Here is a 17,627-nt window from a genome sequence, read left to right on the forward strand (position 1 = left end):
CTCACTTGTCTCTGTGTACTGCAGTGTACCTGTCTCTCAGTGGGACTGTCTCACCTGTCTCTGTGTACTGCAGTGTGCCTGTCTCTCTCTCAGTGGGCCTGTCTCGCCTGTCTCGCCTGTCTCTGTGTACTGCAGCGTGCCTATCTGCATCTTGAGTGTTTCTCAGTTTCATAAGCCCCGCCTCCACCTACCCAGAAACACAAAAACACAGTCACGCGTAGGACCGCGCCCCAGCCGTGCGGAGAGGTGCATGCTGGGGGGGTTCAGGGGGTCGAGGGGACACGCAGACAGGAGAGAGAGGGAGCGAGCAGGAGAGGGAGACGACAGTGGTGTTAAACAGGTCTTTATTAGAGGTCTTTACAGTAAGAAATATTGCACATGATCAACACGCCTCTGACCTCCTGCCTCCGATAGCGACACAGGAGTCCCTCTCTTTCAACAGCACAAGCAAATGCGCGCCGCCCAGCCCTACTGGCGAGAGACACCGGGGGGCGCCAGAGCTGCCGAGGGCCAGTCAACTCAGCACCGCCCCCTGCAGGCCTGGCAGCACAGACAGCACGCCAGGGCGCTTCCTATAACGGCTGCTCTCCAAAAAGAAAAAAATACACAAAACGGTATTAATATTAATATTTATTTAACTTTACAGTTTATTCCTTTAAAGGAGTATTTGCTGTTTTATCTTAATTGTTATTATTAGTGAGTCTCCAGACTCTACAGTATTTATCTACAACACAGGCACTCCGACCTCTGCCAGGGGAGACAGACAGACAACCCCCCCCTGCACCCCAGCGTCTCCGGGACAGAGGGGACCGGCCGTCTCTCACCTGGACACCCACAGCTGGGGTCCGCAGGTCCCACCAAGCCGTTCGCCCACTCCGCGTTAAAATCAAGTTTGCTCCTGGAAAGTTACTTAAAACTCCACTCCATCCTGGAGCTTCGGACTTCAGTGAATTAAAAACAAGTTAAATCGCCCCTCCCCGTCTCCGTCTCTTGCTCTGTTTCTCTTGAGTTCCCGAGTTCTTACATTAAAACGAACAGCAACAACAATGAGACAGGGAGCCGGGCGCCGGAGTTCTGCCATCGAACACCATTCGATTCCACCCAATCAGGCGGCAGGCTCCACCCACACCCTGCTCCTCCTGCCCGCCTTCCGTCCCGGCTGGCCAATCACAGCAGAACGAAGTGCTCGTCCCAGCCAACCGCAGTCCAGCCCCGTCGGCCGGCTGCCATCAGTCCCAGCCAATCACGAGGAGGCGGCGGCTGGCACCCGGGGAAGCATGACCAATCGCAGAGCCAGAGCAGGCGCTCCTCCCCCTCCCACCTTCTGTGCTCGGCAGCCAATAGGAACGGCTGTCCTCGCCAACAGAAACCGCGGAGTTCGCTCTCGGCCAACAGCGGGAGCCCCTCGGGGAAACTGCGGGACGTCTTCAGCCAATGGGAGAGCAGGCCGTCCGCCCGCGCGCCCAGACGCACGGGCCGGGGGGGCGCGAGGAAGAGGTGGATGAGAGCCCCGGTGTTCTCCGAGGGGGTGGGGCTCCAACAAGCACGGAGGAAGACTGGGGTAACAGACGAAAGAGTTCCTGCCCCTGCCTGGTGCTTCGCCCCTGCCGCGGCCCCAGCGGCTCTCCCCTCCTGGGCTGGGGGTCACCGGGGGATCACCCCTGGAGAGAGGGGTCACGGGGCACCCCTGGAGAGAGGGTCAGTGGTCGCTGGAGGATTCCCAGAGAATGGGTTTTACTGGACACTGGGGGCTCCCCAGAGAGGGGGGTCACCGGACACTGGGGGCTCCCCAGAGAGGGGGGGGTCACTGGACACTGGGGGCTCCAGTTGGAGAGGCGCACAGCAGTGCAGAGCTCTTGGGGTGTGGGGGTGACCGTGTCCATCAGAGTCGCGGTCCGCTGGTCAGCCTCTCCTGCTCATCTGGCAGAGTCGGGGGCGTCCGGCTCGGCCTGCTCCGGGGCGCCCGGGTCCCCCTCGGCCTGGGCCGCGTCCGGGCCCTGCGGCGCCGGAGACGCGCCCGGCTCGGGGGCGCCGGAGGGGCCGGGCGCCAGCAGGAAGCCGCCGCCCACGCCGGAGTCCGGCTGCGCCGCCCCCAGGGGACCCTGAGCGCCCCCTGCTGTCTGCTCGGAGGGCGCAGCGGTCTGCATGATCTTCTGGCGCACCTCCCGAATCTTCAGCTGCAGACACACCTTGGTGGGGAAGATGTCAGAGTAACGAGCCTGGAAAGCTGCTGTGGCCTGAGCTGGAGAGAGAGAGAGAGAGAGGGGTTAATACAGACACACTGACTGGACACTCCAGTACATGAACACTGCACTGAGAGAGAGAGGGGTTAATACAGACACACTGACTGGACACTCCAGTACATGAACACTGCACTGAGAGAGAGGGGTTAATACAGACACACTGACTGGACACTCCAGTACATGAACACTGCACTGAGAGAGAGAGGGGTTAATACAGACACACTGACTGGACACTCCAGTACATTAACACTGCACTGAGAGAGAGGGGTTAATACAGACACACTGACTGGACACTCCAGTACATCAACACTGCACTGAGAGAGAGGGGTTAATACAGACACACTGACTGGACACTCCAGTACATTAACACTGCACTGAGAGAGAGAGGGGTTAATACAGACACACTGACTGGACACTCCAGTACATTAACACTGCACTGAGAGAGAGAGGGGTTCATACAGACACACTGACTGGACACTCCAGTACATGAACACTGCACTGAGAGAGAGAGGGGTTCATACAGACACACTGACTGGACACTCCAGTACATGAACACTGCACTGAGAGAGAGAGGGGTTCATACAGACACACTGACTGGACACTCCAGTACATGAACACTGCACTGAGAGAGAGAGGGGTTCATACAGACACACTGACTGGACACTCCAGTACATTAACACTGCACTGAGAGAGAGAGGGGTTCATACAGACACACTGACTGGACACTCCAGTACATGAACACTGCACTGAGAGGGTGGAGTGAGTGTGGTAGGTACCAGAGGGGAAGAAGCCATGCTCTTGGAAGAGCTGCATGACGAGGGCGCGGCGCTGGTCCAGGGTGCGACGCAGAGAGGAGTATGGCACCTTGTCGAACTCCAGCTCTCCCAGGATGTCCTCTGAGTCTGTCCCTGGGTGAGACAGATGGCACAGATCAGTACGAACACAGACTGGGAACAGTGTAAGTGTCAGTCTGTGTTCTGTCGACCCGTCCCCCAGGTGTGTCTGCAGTGACCCGTCGACCCGTCCCCCAGGTGTGTCTGCAGTGACCCGTCCCCCAGGTGTGTCTGCAGTGACCCGTCGACCCGTCCCCCAGGTGTGTCTGCAGTGACCCGTCCCCCAGGTGTGTCTGCAGTGACCCGTCCCCCAGGTGTGTCTGCAGTGACCCGTCTGAGGTGTGCACAGTTGCTGTCTCCCAGGTGTGCATAGTTACCTGTCTCAGGTGTGACGTTACCTGGCCGGTCGAAGGTGAAGATGTCGCCCTCGCACTTGGCGGCGCTCTTGGGCGTGTTGGGCTCGGAGCTGCAGCTGGACCTCCGCCGGCTCTTCCTCTTCGGGGACACCGGGTCCTCGGTGGAGGAGTCCAGGTCTGCGGGAGAGACGGAGGGTCAGGCGGGTGGCGGGGCGCGGGGCGCGGGGCGCGGCTGGCGGGGCGCCCCCGGCGGCTCACCGGTGGAGTTCTTCCTCTTCTTGCGGTAGCTGCCCAGGATGGCGCGGGGGGAGGTGGCCAGGCTCTGCAGGGTGGGCGAGGGCAGCACCTCCTCGGGCCGGAACTCGGGCAGCTCGGCGAAGCGCTCCTCGAAGTACACCTCGGACAGCACCCTGGGGAGAGGACAGCCGGTCAGCCGGTCAGCCGGTCAGCGCCAGGTCGCGAGGGGGGGACCCCGTCTGGCCCACTCACTTGTCCACGGAGTCGAACGTCTTCTTGAGGGGCGGGGGCCGCACCTTCACCTTCTTGGCTGGGGGGGCGTCCTTCTCTGGCTGAGGGGGGGGCGGCGGGGGGTCGGGCCCCGAGGGGGGGTGCAGGGGGGAGGAGGGCCGGGAGTCCCTCCGGCCGGCCTGCAGAGAGAGGGACCGTGAGGAGGTACAGCCTGACGCAGTGACCAGGACACTCTGTGACCACAGCCTGGACACTGACACTGGACACAGGCAGACCTGGCTGTCCAGAGAGCACGGGCTCAGTGACCACAGCCTGGTCAAAGACACTGGACACAGGCAGACCTGGCTGTCCAGAGAGCACGGGCTCAGTGACCACAGCCTGGACACCGACACTGGACACAGGCAGACCTGGCTGTCCAGAGAGGACAGGCTCAGTGACCACAGCCTGGACACCGACAATGGACACGGGCAGACCTGGCTGTCCAGAGAGGACAGGCTCAGTGACCACAGCCTGGACACTGACACTGGACACAGGCAGACCTGGCTGTCCAGAGAGGGGAAGGAGAGAGAAGAGAGGGGGAGACAGAGGACAGAGGGGCCGACAGCTCTCAGCTGGATGGCCTCAGCAGCAGGCCCTCACCTGGCCCGGCGCAGGCCCGGCCGGCCCGTCCTTCCCCCAGCCGGTCCCGTCGGCGCCGCCCGGCCCATCCTCGGGGGGCCCGTCCTCGGCCGGGGGGGGCGGGGGCGAGCCAGCGTCGCCGCCCCTGTCCGGCTCCCGCCCGCCGCGCCGGCCGCCCTCGAAGCTGCCCACCGGGATGCTGGCCACCACCGCCTTCACCTTCTGAGGGGTCCTCACCGGCGCGGGGGGCGGCTTGGGGGTGACCGGCACACTGCCTGCGCAGAACACACAACTGCAATCTGAGACACAGGGGGCACCCTCAGACCTGCAACACACAGACACACCCACCCACCCACACACACACCCAGACACACCCACCCACCCCCACAGACACCCCCACCCACACCCACACACACACACATACACGCGTGCACACTCATACACGCAGACATACACACGCACACACGCAAATTCATGCGCACACACGCGTGTACGCAAACGTACACAAACGCGCGCGCACGCACACACACACACGCACGTTTAAAACTGCGCTCTCACACACATCACCAGGCTCACCTGTGTGGGAGGGCTGGGGGGGGCCGGGGCTGCAGCTCTGCAGGGATGCAGTGGACACTGCGGGGGGCGCCGTCGAGCCGCCGGCAGTCTTGCCCAGCCCCTGGGCCAGGGCGTGCGTCTGCTGGCCGGGCGCCTTCGGCAGGATGTGGGGGGAGTGGGGGGAGGGGCTGGAGACCGTGTACACCACACTGGGGGGCACCGTCGCCATGGAAACCACCCCCGTCGCCAGAGTGACGGTTGCTGGGGAACCACCAGGGTTGGGGTAGATCGCAGTGACTATCTGCCCTCCTGCCCCGCCTGAGCCGGGGCCAGATAGAGAGGGCAACTGGGGGCAGTTAGAAGACTGAGCCGGGGTGAGTAAGGGGGGCTGACCTGGAGAGGGATGAGAGAGATACAAAATACAGAGGGAAGGAGAGAGTTAAAATTCTGCTCACACTGACACTGACAGAGCAGTCTGAGAGTCTCCAGGCTGGACTGGACTGACTGGACTGGGAGCTGGACTAGTGATTCACTGGGATTATAATCAGACTCACTGACACTGACAGAGCAGTTTGAGACTCTCCAGGCTGGACTGGACTGACTGGACTGGGAGCTGGACTAGAGATTCACTGGGATTATAATAAGACTCACTGACAGAGCAGAGACTCCTCTCATTCTCTTAAGTCACTCCTATCTCAGTCATCACGTCTTTCGTACCTGTAATTAGTGGCTGTAACAGCGTCTGCCCAGAGGGGGCGATAGCGGTGAACCCCAGTGTTGCCAGGGGCGACTGGACATAGGCGGAGCCAGGAGGAGGAGGGACCTGTTGTGGGGAGGAGCCCGTCGTCGTGGAGACGATTGGGAGAGGGGTGGGGACACCGGGAGCCGACTGAACATAGGTGATCCTGAGAGAGAAAAGACAGCGTGAGGAGGCAGGGAGAGACTGGCCAGCACGGGCTGACATCGAAGGTCACGGCGGACCAGCAGGGGGCTCTCTTCTCTCTGCACCAGAAATTTAGAGTCCACTGCACTACCAGAGGACCGGGGACAGTGTGCTGGAGGAGGCAGTGAGCACTGTGTGAGAGCGGGCTCACTCCACTTGGACTGTCCAGTCAGGCCTCCCTGAAGCTCCCCTGGTGTCCCCCAGGTGGGGCTGTGCCTCACCGTGTGGGGAACACTGAGAGCAGGGGTGCAACGGGTTTGCAAACGTAGCTGTACAGCCGGGACTGTAGCTGTTGTGCGGTTGTGTAGCTGTTGTGCGGTGCGGCAGTGTACCTGGTTGCCGGGGGAGGCAGGAGCACGGTCTGGGAAGGGGCCGAGACGGGCGCCATCACCGCTGCCGTGCCCATGGAGACGGGGAAGGGGCTCCCAGGATGCACCGCTCCTCCGGAGGAGAGCTGGGGCTGAACGACGGGCATGGGCGCGATCTGGATAATCTGGGGGGGACAGCGAGCGAGACGGGCCTTACTGCCGCTGGACCGGGCCTCCAGGACAGCCAGCAGAACAGCGCCACAGGACCAGGGGCCCCCGGCGCGGGTCAGAGGTCAAGGGACATCCGGGTACCTTGCTTCCTGTTTGCGCGCCATTCTGCACAGGAAGAGGCGGGGCCACCAGTGGGAGTGTCTGGGGCTGGGCGGAGCCTGCTGACCTCACCGTTGCCATGGGGACCAGCATCTTCCCTTGCAACACCGGAGACTGGGCCTGGACTGGAGGCAGAGAGAGAATATTCTAGAGATAATCCCTCCGCATTCTCCCACCCCTTTCTCTCTCTCCACCCACCCAGACAGCACCCTCCCCCCGTCCCCCTGCTGCTCACTCCCTCACCTCTGGGTCCAGGAGAGACCACTCCCACTGCAGGACTGGAGGCGTGGCCTGGGCCCGACCCGGCCGCCCCAGCCCCGCCCACTGTCTTCCCATTGGCCGGCGATGAGTGAGCGTGAGAAGGCGGGGCCGCGGGCAGAGTGAACTGGATGCCGGGGGCCTGGTGCTGCTGCTGCTGGGGGGAGGGGCTCTTGGTGGAGGGGGCGGAGCTCGCCGGGAGTGTGGGCAGGATGTACTGCACCTGCGTGATGGGCTTCCCGCCACAGGGCGGGGCCAGAGAGGCCGGGGCGGGGATGAACTGGGGCTGCAGCAGGCCCAGGGGCAGGGGCCCGTTGGAGCTGGTGCTGGGCCCCGGGTTCGAAGAGGGCTGGGGCTGTAAGTGCGCCTGCTGCTGCTGAGCGATGAGCTGGACCGTGTGCTGAGTCTGGAGGGCGTTGGCGAAGGGGTGCCCCAAGACCAGGTTGGTCACTCCTCCAATGGCAGGGCTGGGAGAGGAGGAGGAGTACTGCCCGGCCCCGCCCCCCACGCCTCCTCCAATCAGGACCGGCTGCTTCTTGTCCGGGGCCAGCGGATTGGCCAAGGGGCTGCTGGCGGAGGCCGCGCCCTCCCGGAGCTGGGCGGGCTTGCTGGCGATGGGCACGGGCGTGCTGACCACCGGCTTGACCACGTTGGTGACCACAGTGGACGCCACCCGCACCGCGCCCTGCCCCAGCAGGGGGGTGAGGCCGAGGGGCTGGCTGGGGGGGGCCGCCGGCGCAGGGGCGGGGGCGGCGTGGGGCTGGGGCAGGCGGGGGGCCCGGCCGGGGTGCAGCAGGATCTGCGCGGAAGGCGAGGGGCCGCTGCAGGCCAGCGCCTGGGGGTGCAGGGCCGGGGCGGAGGTGGCGATCACCGAGGGGCCGGCCGGCGGCACGGCGAGCGAGACCGGCCCGCCCCCGCCGCTCTCCGCCCCCCTCTTCCTCTTCCTGTCGGCGCCGCCCCCCTCCCCGAGGCGCCGGGCCGGCGCGGTGCTGTGGGGGGTGCTGTCGAGGCCACGAGCCACAGAGACGGAGGGCGAGGGCGAGGAGGAGGAGCAGATGACCGGAGCGAAGACGCGCTGGAGAGAGACAGAACACGGTCAAATACAGCACACTGCCCACACACACCCACTGCCCTCACACACCACACCAGCTCCCTGCCCCCTGCCCCCTGCCCACCACACACACCACACACACCCACTGCCCACTGCCCGCTGCCCACACACACCACACACACCACACCAGCTCCCTGCCCACTGCCCCCTGCCCCCCACACACGCCCACTGCCCACTGCCCACTGCCCACTGCCCACTGCCCACTGCCCACTGCCCACTGCCCACAGACCACAGACCACAGACCACAGACCACAGACCACAGACCACAGACCACAGACCACAGACCACAGACCACAGACCACAGACCACAGACACCACACACGCCCACTGCCCACTGCCCACTGCCCAGACACACACACCACACCAGCCCACCGCCCACAGACCACAAACCACACACACCAGCCCACCGCCCACAGACCACTGCACACAGTGACCACACACACACACCACACCAGCTCCCTGCCCACTGCCCACGGACCATACAGACCATTTACCAGTTGACTTCGAGACACAGAGACCCACACACACTCACAGACCTTGCCATCGCCCTCGTCCCCGGAGCCAGGCTCGCTGTCGCTGTCGGTCACCCTCTCCTTACACTTCAGGTCAATGGAGCTGCCAGGGTAGGAGTCCTCTGAGAGAGAGAGACAGGGGTGTGAGGGGACACACAGGGGGTGGGAGTGTGGGACGAGCTGGGCTCTTTCAGGAATGGGCTGGGTGAGGTTCTGGGGTCGGTTAACGAAAGCCCCCCCCCGTGTACAGGCTGAAACCGGGCCGGACCTGCGGGACACGACAGACCCCCCCCTTCCCGGACTCACCGATGACGTCGTCGTCGCCTTCCTCCTCACAGATGACCATTCGCTCCTCATCACTGGTCATCTCCTCACTCGCCCCCCGCTGGGAGAGAGAGCGGCGCCGAGGGGGGCGCCCCGAGCCCGGGAACTGACCCGCACCCCCAGAACACATCTGGAGAGAGAGGGGGAGGCGTGAGTAACAGAGCGGAGAGACTGGCCACTGTGAAAACACTGGGCGGAGCGCCCCCTGGTGGGCCAGCTGTCCAGCACACAGAGAGAGAGACACAGTGGGAGGGACAGGGCAGCTGTCCAGCACACAGAGAGAGACACACAGTGGGAGGGACAGGGCAGCTGTCCAGCACACAGAGAGAGACACACAGTGGGAGGGACAGGGCAGCTGTCCAGCACACAGAGAGAGACACACAGTGGGAGGGACAGGGCAGCTATCCAGCACACGGAGAGAGAGAGACAGTGGGAGGGACAGGGCAGCTGTCCAGCACACAGAGAGAGACAGTTGGAGGGACAGGGCAGCTGTCCAGCACACAGAGAGAGACACACAGTGGGAGGGACAGGGCAGCTGTCCAGCACACAGAGAGAGAGACACAGTGGGAGGGACAGGGCAGCTGTCCAGCACACAGAGAGAGACACACAGTGGGAGGGACAGGGCAGCTGTCCAGCACACAGAGAGAGACACACAGTGGGAGGGACAGGGCAGCTATCCAGCACACGGAGAGAGAGAGACAGTGGGAGGGACAGGGCAGCTGTCCAGCACACAGAGAGAGACAGTTGGAGGGACAGGGCAGCTGTCCAGCACACAGAGAGAGACACACAGTGGGAGGGACAGGGCAGCCGTCCAGCACACAGAGAGAGAGACAGCAGGAGGGACAGGGCAGCTGTCCAGCACACAGAGAGAGACAGTGGGAGGGACAGGGACACAGATGACACTATACCTGGGCCAGCTCCTGGAGGGCCTGTGTGTTGCCCCTCTCCCTCTGCTCCAGGCTGTGCACAGCACTCTGGGAGAAAGCCCGGGGGCGGGTCAGCTGACTGGGGGGGCCATCGCCCACAACCCTCTCGCCCCCGCCCACCACCCCATGCCCCGCCTTCAGCTCCGCCCCCAGAGTCACTGACTGGGGCTCTGTGAGGAGACAGAAACAGAGTCAACCACGCCCCTTGACCCAGACCACACCCACTCCCCAGCCCCCACACTCCCGACCACACCCCCTCCCCAGCAGCCCCTCCCACACCACACCCACCACACCCCCTCCCCAGCAGCCCCTCCCACACCACACCCCAGCAGCCCCTCCCACACCACACCCCCTCCCCACCAATCCCACACCAAACCCTCTCCCCAGCAGCCCCTCCCACACCACACCCCCTCCCCAGCAGCCCCTCCCACACCACACCCCCTCCCCAGGCCCTCACTGCCCCCTCACCTGTGGTCTCAGACATGCTCCTCTCTCGGGGCTCCTTGCCCCCCGGCCCCCCCAGACCCCCCTTCCCCTCCGAGCTGGACTTCTTCCTGTCCTTGTTGCACCACTTCCAGTCGGGGTGCGCCTTGAAGTGCGCCTCCTTCACCTGGGGGGCAGAGCGGGGACACCAGACATTACCTTCAAGATCTCGGGGCGCCCCCATCAGTCTCCTGTCTACAAGCGTCCCCTGTCTCGGGGTGTGCTTTATCGCGGGGCGCGCCCCCAGTCCCCCGTCTCGGGGTGTGCTTTATCGCGGGGCGCGCCCCCAGTCCCCCGTCTCGGGGTGTGCTTTATCGCGGGGCGCGCCCCCAGTCCCCCGTCTCGGGGTGTGCTTTATCGCGGGGCGCGCCCAAGTCCCCCGTCTCGGGGTGTGCTTTATCGCGGGGCGCGCCCCCAGTCCCCCGTCTCGGGGTGTGCTTTATCGCGGGGCGCGCCCCCAGTCCCCCGTCTCGGGGTGTGCTTTATCGCGGGGCGCGCCCCCAGTCCCCCGTCTCGGGGTGTGCTTTATCGCGGGGCGCGCCCCCAGTCCCCCGTCTCGGGGTGTGCTTTATCGCGGGGCGCGCCCCCAGTCCCCCGTCTCGGGGTGTGCTTTATCCCCGGGGGGCTCCCCCAGTCCCCCGTCTCGGGGTGTGCTTTATCGCGGGGCGCTCCCCCAGTGCCCCGTCTCGGGGTGTGCTTTATCGCGGGGCGCGCCCCCAGTCCCCCGTCTCGGGGTGTGCTTTATCGCGGGGCGTGCCCCCAGTGCCCCGTCTCGGGGTGTGCTTTATCGCGGGGCGCGCCCCCAGTGCCCCGTCTCGGGGTGTGCTTTATCGCGGGGCGCTCCCCCAGTCCCCCGTCTCGGGGTGTGCTTTATCGCGGGGCGCGCCCCCAGTGCCCCGTCTCGGGGTGTGCTTTATCGCGGGGCGCGCCCCCAGTCCCCCGTCTCGGGGTGTGCTTTATCGCGGGGCGCGCCCCCAGTCCCCCGTCTCGGGGTGTGCTTTATCGCGGGGCGCGCCCCCAGTCCCCCGTCTCGGGGTGTGCTTTATCGCGGGGCGCGCCCCCAGTCCCCCGTCTCGGGGTGTGCTTTATCGCGGGGCGCGCCCCCAGTCCCCCGTCTCGGGGTGTGCTTTATCCCCGGGGGGCTCCCCCAGTCCCCCGTCTCGGGGTGTGCTTTATCGCGGGGCGCTCCCCCAGTGCCCCGTCTCGGGGTGTGCTTTATCGCGGGGCGCGCCCCCAGTCCCCCGTCTCGGGGTGTGCTTTATCGCGGGGCGTGCCCCCAGTGCCCCGTCTCGGGGTGTGCTTTATCGCGGGGCGCGCCCCCAGTGCCCCGTCTCGGGGTGTGCTTTATCGCGGGGCGCTCCCCCAGTCCCCCGTCTCGGGGTGTGCTTTATCGCGGGGCGCGCCCCCAGTGCCCCGTCTCGGGGTGTGCTTTATCGCGGGGCGCGCCCCCAGTCCCCCGTCTCGGGGTGTGCTTTATCGCGGGGGGCTCCCCCAGTGCCCCGTCTCGGGGTGTGCTTTATCGCGGGGCGCGCCCCCAGTCCCCCGTCTCGAGGTGTGCTTTATCGCGGGGCGCGCCCCCAGTCCCCCGTCTCGGGGTGTGCTTTATCGCGGGGCGCGCCCCCAGTGCCCCGTCTCGGGGTGTGCTTTATCGCGGGGCGCTCCCCCAGTCCCCTGTCTCGGGTGTGCTTTATCCCCGGGGGGCTCCCCCAGTCCCACCTGGAAGGCGAGGTCGTGGTACTTCTGCTTCTCCTTGTGGCCCAGCGCGTACCACCACTCGCCCAGGATCTTGCTGACCGTGCGGTTGTCCTGGTTGGGGTGCCGCTGGTGCACCAGGGCGCGGTGCCGCTTGCTGAAGATCATGAAGGCGTTCATGGGCCGGCGGATGTGGTCCTTCTCCCGCTGCAGGGGGACAGGGGGACAAGGGGACAGCAGGGCGGTCAGTCTCGGGGGGGCGGGAGGACAGCAGGGCGGTCAGTCTCGGGGGGGACAGGGGTGGTCAGTCTTGGGGGGGACAGCAGGTGGTCACTCTCAGGGGGACAGCAGGCGGTCAGTTAGTGGGGGACAGGGGGTCAGTCTGGGGGGACAAGGTCAAAGTTGAGGGACAGGGGTCAGTCTGGGGGGCCGGCGTCGGTGTTGAACTGGTGCACTCTCTCACCTTGCCTGGGCTGCTCTTGTCACTGTCCTTGGGCAGAGCGCTGAGAGACTGGGTGCGCCTCTTCACTGGAGACACAGACAGAGGGGGTTCTGGGGCGACACTGGGAAAGAAACTGCAGAGAGAGAGAGGAGGGGTAGAGGAGGGAGAGAGAAGGGTGTTTGTATTTACTAACACACACACACAGACTCCTGGGACACAATAACACACACTGTACATAGCTCTCTTGCTATTGACACGGCGTGACGACAGACCCCAGGCAGGCAGGCTCAAGAAACTGTCCTGTCCAGGTGGGGGGACAGGGGCTGCTCTCTCTGTGCTCAGAGAAAAAACGGAGACTCACGGGTCATCGACGTCGCTCTCCGTCTCACTGTCCACCCTCTCCCTCTCCGGCTCCCTCTCTGGGGGCGGGTCTTCAGCTGGGGGTGGAGGGCGAGTGGGAGACACCCTTTCCAGCGTAGGGGGGCCAACACCTCCATCACTCATGGACACCACACTGCACTGGGAGTCTGAGAGAGAGAGGGGTTAATACAGACACTGACTGGACACTCCAGTACATTAACACTGCACTGAGAGAGAGAGGGGTTAATACAGACACACTGACTGGACACTCCAGTCCATGAACACTGCACTGAGAGAGAGAGGGGTTAATACAGACACACTGACTGGACACTCCAGTACATTAACACTGCACTGAGAGAGAGAGGGGTTCATACAGACACACTGACTGGACACTCCAGTACATTAACACTGCACTGAGAGAGAGAGGGGTTAATACAGACACACTGACTGGACACTCCAGTACATTAACACTGCACTGAGAGAGAGAGGGGTTAATACAGACACACAGACTGGACACTCCAGTACATTAACACTGCACTGAGAGAGAGAGGGGTTAATACAGACACACTGACTGGACACTCCAGTACATTAACACTGCACTGAGAGAGAGAGGGGTTAATACAGACACACTGACTGGACACTCCAGTACATGAACACTGCACTGAGAGAGAGAGGGGTTCATACAGACACACTGACTGGACACTCCAGTACATTAACACTGCACTGAGAGAGAGGGGTTAATACAGACACACTGGCTGGACACTCCAGTACATTAACACTGCACTGAGAGAGAGAGGGGTTAATACAGACACACTGGCTGGACACTACAGTACATCGAGAGTTAATATTAATTTTAGAAGCCAGATGCAGCATTAACACTGCACTCCATGCAGAAGAAAATACAGTTAGTTGTGAGAACACACTCGCTGATAGCTGCTGCTGTTTGAGTCACTGATCCATGTATCCTGTCCACTCTCACCTCTGCTCTGATTGGCTGGTTGGGCATGACTGACAGGCTGTTGGCCCTCGGAAGACTGGACAGTAGAATCTGATTGGCTAGGAGCCAGGAAAGGGACCAATGAGTGCCAAGGAAAAACAGGCACTGACCTGGGCTCCACATTCGTCCACACTGCCAAAAAAGAGAGAGGGGTTAATAGGCACATTGACTGACTGGACACTCCAGTACATGAACACTGCACTGAGAGATAGGAGTTAATACAGACACACTGACTGGACACTCCAGTACATTAACACTGCACTGAGAGAGAGGGGTTAATACAGACACACTGACTGGACACTCCAGTACATTAACACTCCACTGAGAGAGAGAGGGGTTAATACAGACACACTGACTGGACACTCCAGTACATTAACACTGCACTGAGAGAGAGGGGTTAATACAGACACACTGACTGGACACTCCAGTACATTAACACTGCACTGAAAGAGAGGGGTTAATACAGACACACTGACTGGACACTCCAGTACATTAACACTGCACTGAGAGATAGGAGTTAATACAGACACACTGACTGAACACTACAGTACACAATGATGGGCATTTTAATACAATCATGATGGGTTGTTAATGTGAAGATAAAGATGAGCTGGACTGAGTGTCTCTACAGTTACTCTACAGCTCTGATGATGATGATGATGATGGAGTGTTAATGTGAAGGGTCTTCATTTTTTATTGATCTAATGATGATGTTGTGAACACAACTGTTTTATTCCACTGTAAAGGGGCGAAATATTTACAGTGGATTCTGCTGCTTTCAAAACGCATCTTACAAACAGACAATTTCTGGACCACAGAGAACCATTCACAGGACACAGCAGCACAATCAGAAAAGGCAGACTCCATCAGGGTCAGTGGAGTCTTACAGTTAATATCTATCCCCGCTCACAGTCAAGTGTGGAACTGTCTAAAAGACATAATAAAGAACATACTAACCGAACATACTCAAGCCCTGCCGCACATACGGTGGGCTTTCTGATGAAAACATTGTTGGGCGTCCAACGATATACCAATCCTTTTTCGTTTAGCGATCAACAAGAAAGAACGTTAAAACGTCCCTTTAGGAGGAGGAAAATAGTCCCTGGGCGGAACACGTTATTGGGTATTGATCATCAACATCCGATCCTCGGCTATCGACCCGCAATGAACCGCTCAGCTATCCGCCACGGGGGTTAACATCTGTTTCAGGGACAAAAAAAAGGCGATGCACTGCTCTCTGGTCGCTCAAACGCCGGTCGACATTTTTAAAATACAACATTTCTGTCTCCGAGAAATCCACTTTTCCTGGCGCCTGTGCTCCCGGGGTCTCCACAAGGCCATGTGTTGGCTCTTCCTGAAAGCCGAGCGGGTGTCGTCACTGCGGGGCCTCTGCGCAGTTAGTTAACCGTCAATCACCCTCCGCACCGCACCGAAAAACGGATTAAATGCGCCATGAACTGCACGATGCCGTCGGCCTCGGTGGTCGGAACGAATCCGGGACCACCTTGCCGGTCTCACTGCCTCAATCCCCGGGTACTTTTCAGGGTCTGTTCTCTCTTTCCCCTGTTTGTTTACATCTCCAGAGCGCAGCGGGGCGGGAAGGGTTAAGTAGGCCTCTGCCTCATCCCCGGCTTCGCCTGCTGCCGCGCACCGGGCGGCGCCTGCGCATCCCCCGGCCCGCTCCGACCGCACACTACGGAAACGATGGGCTGCACAACCTTCCCAATGGGGGGTGGATTAAAGCACCCCAATTGAAATATCGTATTTTATTAAAGATCTGATCACCCGCGCCAGCGTCCTTGTCCGCAAGGGCTCAATTTCGTAAAATATCCGTAAAAAGATATTTTTACGCCTGTTTGATTAAGAGGGAGGGGGTCTTTTTAACACGGTCTTTCAGCATCTACTGCAACGGATGGGGCCCTCAGTGACGTTTTTTCATGCCAGCAGCCGTCACATAGCTAGCATGCCCGTGGAAAAAAAAAAGAGAGAGGGGCTCATTCTGACAGCAAAGAAACAGACTCGCTTCCACAAAACGAGCCGGGCGCCTCCCGCGTCAGACAGGCAGCGGAACTGGGTTCAGGCGAGCCTGCCTGCCTGCCTCTGAGCTCTGATGCCCAGTGGCAGGTGTCCCCTGCCTACCTGTCCTGCACACGGTAAAGATGCCGACTTGTGTACAAGCCTGGCACCTCGACTACCTCCCTTACAACCAGCCTGACAAAGGATTAGTTGTTTTCTTCTCTTTTTTTTTTGCCTTGGCTCTCTGAGTCCTGAAATTTAGTTGCACGACACACGACCAGGACCAAGACTCTCGGCCCACCGACACCCCCCTCACGCTGGCCCAATGCACGACTTTCCCGACGACGTTGGAGGTGTCGCGTCCAAACAAGGGTCCGAGCTGCTGCTGACCCCTCCGCTGACGAAAGAGGCCGGAAACCCGACACCGGGGCCCTGGAGAGACCCAGGGCAGGGCAGAGCCCTGGAGTTGGCGCGCCGCCCTTGCCCTCTGCGTGCCGGGATGCTCTCTAGCTGGCCTGGCAGCCGGGCCGCCGCCGGCCCCTGCGAGAGAGGAGCAGCAGCAGCACCAGCACCGGGGTCAGCCGCCCTCACGCTTCGCACCCGCACGCCAGGTGGGTGCACACCTCTCACCTGCGCCTGGCCAGGTGCGTGCACACACCTTCCCGGCGACAGCCAGCCGGGGCTACCGCGCTCGCTCGCTGCCAGACGCCGAGGCCGCAGGACCCCCCGCCTGCCTACGGACCAGCGACCACAGACCCCATGGGCAGCCCGCCCCCGGCCGCAGAGCCTTCACCGGCGGCCGCACATGCCTGCTCCCCCGGAGCCGACTAACCGCGCTACTCGCCCGGGACAGGACTGAAACGCAACCCCCCTCCTCCTCCTCCTCCTCTCGCCGTGCACACACACACGCACGCCGCCTCCGCCACCGGCTCGGACCCGCAGCTCAGCTCGGCTCGGACCGTCCTCCTCCCTCCGCCGGACTCCTCCACGGCCGCCCCTCCCGGCGGGGAAGAGCGCCCCCCGGGAGCAGAGGCTTGTCAAAGGCGCAGCGGGCCGTCGGGACCGCCGACCGCTCCAGCCCACCCCTCCACCCGAACACGGCACCGCGACGCGCCTCGGGTCTCGGCTCGGCTCCGCGCAGGCCCGGCCGGCAGCAGCGGAGGCGCACAATCCAGGTACTGAGAACGAAGAAGCTGGGCTCCCCAGTTCCTGGCACAGAGACCTCGCCGCGTCTTCGTAGTAAAAAGTCGTTGTATCACAACATCATTCACTCGACTCGATTCTTCCCCCAGATCCTTGTCTCTCTCTCTCTCTCGCTCCCCCGCTGAACCCCCCCTTCTCTCTCCCTGAGTCAGAGGCAGCGGCCTCGCCCGGCCCCGCCCCCGCCGACCTTCGCTGCACAAGCCCGGCTCTCCCATTGGCTCACGGCCGCGCCCTTAACGCGACGTCACCCGCCGCCGCTGCCGCCGATTGGACAAGCGGGGCTGTGGAATGTCAGTCATATGCAAATCCCATTCTGCGCGGCTCTGGGGCTCCTATTGGTCGAAGCCGGAGCGGGGGGGCGGGAGGGGGGGGGTTGGAATCTGACAGGGGTTCGGAATATGCAAATCAATCGGACAGCGCTCCAAGGGTGTGGCTCGCTCATTGGCTGACGTGTTACTGGGCCCCATTGTGACATCACAGCCAGCGCCCGGCCATTGGCCCGCAAGGCGACAACCTGACCAGGAAACGGGGAAATGAGGGGCGGCTAACAAGCCTTACGCTCCTAATCCCACCCACCCCGCGACTCCCTATTGGGCCTCACGGCACCCAACACAAGGGAGACTGACAAGGCCGTGGCCCAATAGCGACC

General features: G+C 62.3%; 2 protein-coding genes across 3 annotated transcripts in view; one reads left to right on the plus strand and one right to left on the minus strand.

The window, feature by feature from the left end:
* Window positions 1-327: 327 nt before the first annotated feature.
* Window positions 328-17,627, minus strand: part of cicb (capicua transcriptional repressor b) — a 37,525-nt gene continuing 20,225 nt past the window's right edge. The window contains exons 3-21 of one of the 2 annotated variants that reach the window (XM_069184649.1): window positions 13,742-13,891; window positions 12,764-12,929; window positions 12,424-12,535; window positions 11,985-12,167; window positions 10,254-10,395; window positions 9,768-9,955; window positions 8,842-8,989; window positions 8,560-8,657; window positions 6,898-7,987; window positions 6,637-6,779; window positions 6,349-6,509; window positions 5,791-5,978; window positions 5,095-5,466; window positions 4,540-4,793; window positions 3,922-4,079; window positions 3,691-3,842; window positions 3,475-3,609; window positions 3,020-3,151; window positions 328-2,242 (exon numbers count right to left, since the gene is read on the minus strand). In XM_069184649.1, the coding sequence (XP_069040750.1) occupies window positions 1,917-2,242; window positions 3,020-3,151; window positions 3,475-3,609; window positions 3,691-3,842; window positions 3,922-4,079; window positions 4,540-4,793; window positions 5,095-5,466; window positions 5,791-5,978; window positions 6,349-6,509; window positions 6,637-6,779; window positions 6,898-7,987; window positions 8,560-8,657; window positions 8,842-8,989; window positions 9,768-9,955; window positions 10,254-10,395; window positions 11,985-12,167; window positions 12,424-12,535; window positions 12,764-12,929; window positions 13,742-13,891 (4,298 nt within the window). In that variant the 3' untranslated portion in view covers window positions 328-1,916. Of the gene's footprint in view, window positions 2,243-3,019; window positions 3,152-3,453; window positions 3,610-3,690; window positions 3,843-3,921; window positions 4,080-4,539; window positions 4,794-5,094; window positions 5,467-5,790; window positions 5,979-6,348; window positions 6,510-6,636; window positions 6,780-6,897; window positions 7,988-8,559; window positions 8,658-8,841; window positions 8,990-9,767; window positions 9,956-10,253; window positions 10,396-11,984; window positions 12,168-12,423; window positions 12,536-12,763; window positions 12,930-13,741; window positions 13,892-17,627 lie in introns of both variants that reach the window. The other variant, XM_069184648.1, reaches the window with a different exon arrangement.
* Window positions 15,212-17,612, plus strand: LOC138225397 (uncharacterized protein DKFZp434B061-like). The gene is made up of 3 exons (XM_069185515.1): window positions 15,212-15,292; window positions 16,183-16,950; window positions 17,131-17,612. Exons 1-3 carry the CDS (start codon window positions 15,212-15,214, stop codon window positions 17,425-17,427), a joined length of 1,146 nt encoding a protein of 381 aa, XP_069041616.1. The 3' UTR covers window positions 17,428-17,612.

This window comes from Lepisosteus oculatus, chromosome 27 (assembly GCF_040954835.1).
Source record: "Lepisosteus oculatus isolate fLepOcu1 chromosome 27, fLepOcu1.hap2, whole genome shotgun sequence".
Classification (NCBI taxonomy): domain Eukaryota; kingdom Metazoa; phylum Chordata; class Actinopteri; order Semionotiformes; family Lepisosteidae; genus Lepisosteus; species Lepisosteus oculatus.

Coding starts and splice junctions, on each gene's coding strand:
- LOC138225397 (XM_069185515.1), top strand. CDS start 15,212: ATGAACTGCACGATGCCGTCGGCCTCGGTGGTCGGAACGAATCCGGGA. Junction 15,293..16,182: donor CTCACTGCCTCAATCCCCGG/GTACTTTTCAGG, acceptor CGCTGACGAAAG/AGGCCGGAAACCCGACACCG. Junction 16,951..17,130: donor AGCGGAGGCGCACAATCCAG/GTACTGAGAACG, acceptor TCCCTGAGTCAG/AGGCAGCGGCCTCGCCCGGC.